The 5,954-nt window shown below is 50.5% G+C and overlaps 1 protein-coding gene across 1 annotated transcript; it reads right to left on the bottom strand.

The window, feature by feature from the left end:
* Positions 1-1,826: 1,826 nt before the first annotated feature.
* On the bottom strand, positions 1,827-5,450 carry LOC128270103 (uncharacterized). The gene is made up of 7 exons (XM_053007508.1): positions 5,232-5,450; positions 4,301-4,481; positions 4,083-4,189; positions 3,041-3,126; positions 2,227-2,764; positions 2,038-2,127; positions 1,827-1,949 (listed from the first exon to the last, which is right to left on the bottom strand). The coding sequence occupies exons 1-7, from the start codon at positions 5,448-5,450 to the stop codon at positions 1,827-1,829; spliced, it is 1,344 nt and encodes a 447-aa protein (XP_052863468.1).
* Positions 5,451-5,954: the final 504 nt, after the last annotated feature.

The following is a 5,954-nucleotide window of genomic DNA, read 5'->3' as shown; positions in this document are numbered from 1 at the left end:
GCGCGGTATTCCCACCGCGCGCGCCGAGACGAGCCTTGTTTTAAGCTCATTGTGTGTAATTTCACAATCGTCAGTAATAAATGTACTTATTTGTAATTACGGCCCGACCGGCGCGCGCGCGCACCGGTTGTAACTGCTTGCCGGGTTTGCCGTTTTGTGCCGTGCGGGCGCAAGTTCACCCGTCACCGGAAGCCGGGCTCCGCTCCGTGGTGCCACGGCGATCGTTTAAAGTGTCGGCCCGCCACGGGCCTACTTTGAGCCGTGTTTTGCAAGGTGCTTAGTGAAACGATTATTACGAGCTGGCACCAGCGGGTAATGGCCGTTGGGGTGGGGGTCTACCGGGAACACTCGTCATCATCGGTGAGCGCATATGCACATAACTCACCTGAAGAGGCGCTCTCGAACCGGTTCTTCCAGCCACGCCGGTCTAACCGCCCTATGCTAATGATCCAATCTGTGACGCACGATCTGAAAGAAGTTCTCGAAGGGCTAGAAATTGCCAAGGGGATTCGTTCATTCATGTTTCGAAGCGAATGAAAATTAAGCACACTTTTGGAGTTTATTGACATTTTAATTTATGGAAATGACTAATGGAGCCTAATTATTTCTTTATTGTTATGAACAATGTCATAGGGCACGAAATGACTCCTTTTTCTGCTTTCCAGTATCAAATTGTTTTATCCTTAAATTATCGTCTTTGATGTCAAGAGCTGCGGATATGCAATGCACACATGCTTGTAGAAGTTTGGGAAAACAAAAACAATAACAAGGTTGGGTTTAAAATCATCCACTTATGTTGCAACATAGTCACCGATAAGCATTTAGCTTAGCTCCATTTCTCCCAATGTGTTACAAGTTTTTCCATTCCTTCACTAAACATTTCTGCCGACTTTTCTAGAACCCAGGACGCGATAGCTGTTTTCACCTCAGTGTCCGAGCCTTAATGATTACCCTTAAGGCCTTCTCATGAATTAAGAAAAAACAGGAATCACAAAGCGCAAGGTGTGGATCTTGATAATTTTTCAATAATGAAACTAACATGTACCTTTGATATTCCTAGTTGGTTACGCTGTTGAGTGATTTTACGGCCATTTTGAATAAAATATTCGACGAGTTTGCGATGGTTATTGTCTGAGGTGATTGGACGCTCGCCGTGTTCCAATCCGATAGTTCCAATATTTTAAAAAAAGGATGAAAGCAACGTGTTCAAACAGTATGGGCGTTTAGAGGAAGAATTGAACTTCTACATGCCACCTGGTGCGCTTCTGAAGCTTAGTTAGGTCGTCTTGGTGTCTTGCGCAACCAACCTCTTGGTAGAAGCTGACTGCCTTTGAAGATAAAAGGTATGGAAGTAGCCCCTTTTTTGTGTTCCCCTTTGAACTGGAGATTTCTATAATTGCCCAAGGTATTTTTACATTAACGTAGCATCAAGCTGAAGGGGTAAATTGAAAGAACAGTTCATCGACGCTTTCTTAACAAAGCGTCTCTAATTTTGAAAAATGCAGAAAAAAAATCATCATTTCTCTATATCTCCGGACATAGAAAACATCGCAATTAACTACAATTAATATTCGTTTTCCAAAAAGAATTTTATTATGTCTCCCCAACATGACTATATTATTTGTGACACTGTATGTTTGTATTAGGTCCACGACTCGGTGACGCAATGCCGTATCTCCACGGTACCAAACCCATTTCTCAATCAAACTGAAATACAAATCGTTTCTAATGGACAGAGTAGTGCAAGAGTTTAGTTTATTGAGGTCCAAACCTCGTCCAAACGGCCGTCACTTGACACCGACGAAACAGCACGACGCCCCGTGCAATTACGCAGCGGAGAATTGGATTGTTTCTTGTTTGTCCGAGTCGCCGTCACGGGCACCGCTTTGCTCTTCGGAAATTTTGAACTGTATCAGCACGATCAGATAGGTCGTGATGGAGGAGGCGATCTGTGCGGGGTAGGGAGCAGAGAGTGGAATCAAAACGATACTATTAACGTAACGGTCCGGCGAGCTCCACCCGGCGACGGGTCCTTACGCCAGTCAGCACCGACAGGTCGATGGGGAACAGGCCGTACGCGCTGAATTCGAGTGGATTGGCGACCATAAACGAAATCAAATCGTCCGCCTGGTGGCAGCATTCCCGAGCCATCGATAGCCACGAGATTTATTAGTAGTCGCAGTCCGCGGCGTCGTGCGCCATTCAACCCTCCTGTAGTCTCCTTACCTTGCTCCGGTAGTCGTCGTCCGTCGACTTGGACTTCAGGTAGAACAGCAGGTTGACCAGCTTGCGCCAACGGAGGCGCCCGTGCTGGCCGCTACTGAACAGCGTCCAGAGCTCGATGCCGTGCAGGAAGAGCAGACTGCACGAGGCGAGCGCGTAGATCTCGGCGTGCGGCGTCGTGAAGCCGGACTTGATGTGGTTCAGCATGTAGTACAGCTGCACCGTGACGCAGGTGAACGCGGACAGCAGCGAGAAGATGGCCTGCTTGCCGAAGCACCGGTTGACCTTGGCCGACAGCTCCTGCAGCACCTCGACCACCTCGCGGATGCGCTGGATCGAGTCGAGCGGTCCGATCGGGCGGATTTTGATGTTGGCCAGAGTCGTGAGGCGGGTCAGCTTACCTCCCACCCGGCCTCCCGACCCGTCACCCCCGAAGCCGCCACCACCGATCGCCGCCGCCGTCGTCATGTTGAGCATTTTGTACTGCGAGTTGAGCGGTTGCGGTTGCAGCGTCAAGCTTTCCACACCGACGGGAAAATTACTAACGAACGGGCCCGGGTGGGCCCGAGAAAAACTGCATTAGAACGGGTTGCCCGGTGCGTGTGCGTGTGCATCCCACAGACCAAAAGCATAGCGAACGAAACAAAAAACACCAAACCAAAAACACGGAACCAGCCGAGCACGCTCTGGACGGCGAGTTCCGAATTTCCGGACGACCGGAAACAAACGACTACCGGGAGTGCCGTGGGTGGTTTGTGCTAGGGGAATGCGAGTGGGGGGCCTAACATAAATGGAAAACTCCGGTTCGGTTGATTACTTCATCCCGCGCAGCAGCAACATCGCCCGGTCCGACAGGTACAGGATGCAGCCAGCGAACTGGAAGCTGAACAAAAGCAGCCCAAACTGAACGCCAGACGCATTATTTTCGTTCATAAAAAAAGATAGGGAGAGAGAGATAGAGAAAGAGAGAGAGAGAAAGAGAAAGAATGAGCAAGGTTATGTAAAACATTTCGAACGTGTTTTAGATGTGTCGACGGAGTTCGGGTAGGACGGAATAGGCGCCTCGGTACCTTGCGTTGATGGAAACCCGGTGCCCGGTGAGTGCGTCAATGGAACGTCCGGGCCCGAGCAGAACGTCCGCCAACGGATGCGCTGACACGGACCCTCACCCCCCGGTGACCGGAATACGCTTACATCAATCGCAGGACACTTGCAGCTGCAGGGCGCTTGGCTTTGTGGCGCGCCAAAAAAATGCAAACCCGCTGCTCCGGTTCCGGGTCGGCCAAGGAGTCGCGCACCGGAAACTAGCTTCACTTTTCGGCTTCTGTCCATCGGAAAGCTTTTATCGCCTCTATCTCTAGTCTGGTCTCCGGTTGGTGGAAAGTGTGTACCCCGGGCTAATGGGCTTTGCGAACCCCGGCGTGGTATCGTTTCGGTTCGGTTGTTTCCGAACAGTAATTACCGACCTTGGGCAACGAGCCCTGCCGGTCCGGCCTTCCCAACAAGTTGCTGTCGAGCAAGGGCAAAAAAAGGACAGCGAACATGGTTTGCAACTTTCGTGGATAAACTCCGTGGAAAAACCAAAGGGATAGTTCAACGCAATTCCACTAACCGGCGTTTGTGCAGTGCTATCCGCGTCGGTCGGAACTAATCATCGAAACGTTAAAAGGGCCTCCAAACTGGGGGCCACTAAATTGGCTTAGCAAAAGAGCAATCTGGGTGCCTGCAAAAACTCTCGTGCGGTGCAAGAAAAGGACATTTGTGCGAATAAAACTAGTAACGATGCCACGGGTCACTGACAGCGAATCGAATCGCGGAGTACGGAGAAAAAAGGTGAGCCAACGCCAGCCAACGCTTACCTTCGGCATACAGAACGCGATCCAGTAGAGCACCGTCCACACTTGCTGCCAATTAACGCCGATCACGAAATTGAGCGCCCCGAGCGTACCGCCGCACGTTAGTACCACTGGCAAACCGAGAGAGAGAAGACCAACATCAGCCGGATAACATTTGTTTGCCACACAACTGATGTTTGGCACAAGCGAATTACAAATTACACGGTCACTAAAGCGCTCACCGGTGCAGGCCAGGATGGCGATGCGTCTCATTTTGATGTTGGGCATGGCGAACGAGATGCCGAACAGGGAGCGCAGCTTGTCGTCGCAGACGGCGCACGTGGCGAGGATGTCGTTGGCCAGCACCCGCTGCCGGATGGCGAACACGAGTGTAAAGATGTAGGCGAACGAATTCGGGATGAACTGTGGGGGAAACGGGCGGATGTGGGATTAATTCTTGTGTGCTGCTTCTTAAACTTCGAAACGAAAGAAGGTGAACAAGGGGAGGGTCTTCAAATTTATGGATCATCCCTCAACAATCGCTTCTTTTAGAAGTACATTTCCGAGGTGCAAAACGCCTACGAGGCCTTCTTTACAGGAGTTTGTCCCTAGGCCGTCTGAGATTTGCTTCAAGAAGTTGTTCTTATTCCTATCCATTCATACTCCAATGGTCTTTCTATTTCAGTCTTACAGTGTATACCGATGATCTGGTATAGATGTAGAACTTTTGTGGTTTATTTAACTATTGGCAAACGGTCCAGTTGAGCACAGTAGAGGTCCGAGGTCACTGTTTCCCGAGGCATCAACAGTTTATGATGGACAATCCAATTCCAGTCCCACCCATTGTACAGTAAAACCTTATTTTCTGTCAATCCAGGTTTTAATGCCGCTCGTTAAGGGTCACCGTTTAAAGAATTTCCGAATTTAGAATCTAGTCTAAAGAATTGTAAGAATTGTAAGATAATTGGGAAATGGGCCTCTTTTAAGCACCATCAAATATGCCAATCACTCAGTAACTGAGACATGCAAGTGTGGTGCATTTAATAAGCTCCAAATTTCCGAACTAACTACCTATTGGGCAAGCGATTACATGTGTTCCGGAACACACAGATCACATCGGGCGGTTACTTTGCGGCCAATAACTCACTCAACACATCGCACTCGGTGGCGTACCTGGATCCAGTTGGCGGCATTGGAAATGTCGGACTTGGTGCCACTCTGCCAGAAGATGCTGACCAGGCAGGAGAGGTACAGGAACAGCACGGTGTAGGTCGGGGCCAGTTGGCGCACGTACGAGGCCCGCTTGTTCAGCGCCAGTGCGGCCGGTTCGAGCGAAAACGGACACAGCCCGAACAGTTTGCAGAGGTAGTAGAACGGTTTGATCGGTTGCATCACGGTCGGTTGGTCAGCTGGGAGTTCCTCTAGGGTCTGCGAGCGAAAGAAACCACGAGAAGCGAACCGTAAATCACGACACTGCAACTGGCACTGATGGCACTGGGACCATGAAATTAATGTTTCAGGCCGAGCCAACGACGACGACGACGACGACAAAGGTTGGCAATCCGCAGAGCTCGCGCTTCACGGAGCTCGTTAAGCTCGGGAGCGGCCGTTTGCATCACACAGCGCGCGCGCGCGCCATCATCATCAACATGAAGTTCCGCCTGGTTCGAGGTGTGCCCACCAAATGTGTTGGCTTCCGATGTGAACACAGCGTTCCTTCCTGTTCCGGACCACTTCCGGTCGCTAGTTACTAGCCCTCCCCCGGTGGCAGGAGCGTTGCCGATGGATAGTCTTGCGATACGAGGACACCGGAACAGAATGCAATTATCTTTCAATTTAGTTAATGCGTTTTTACCGATCTCCATTTCCACATTATCGTCGTCGGCGGTGGTGGCG

This window comes from Anopheles cruzii, chromosome 3 (assembly GCF_943734635.1).
Source record: "Anopheles cruzii chromosome 3, idAnoCruzAS_RS32_06, whole genome shotgun sequence".
NCBI classification, from domain to species: Eukaryota; Metazoa; Arthropoda; class Insecta; order Diptera; family Culicidae; genus Anopheles; species Anopheles cruzii.
This window is presented reverse-complemented; position numbering and strand designations above follow the sequence as displayed.

What these genes read in the sequence shown, in the direction of transcription:
- LOC128270103 (XM_053007508.1), bottom strand. Translation starts at nt 5,450, where the DNA reads ATGCAACCGATCAAACCGTTCTACTACCTCTGCAAACTGTTCGGGCTG. An exon ending in CGCCATCCTGGCCTGCACCG is followed by an intron (nt 4,190 to 4,300) that starts GTGAGCGCTTTA and finishes TCGGTTTGCCAG; the next exon opens with TGGTACTAACGTGCGGCGGT. An exon ending in TCGCGTTCTGTATGCCGAAG is followed by an intron (nt 3,127 to 4,082) that starts GTAAGCGTTGGC and finishes TCTGGCGTTCAG; the next exon opens with TTTGGGCTGCTTTTGTTCAG.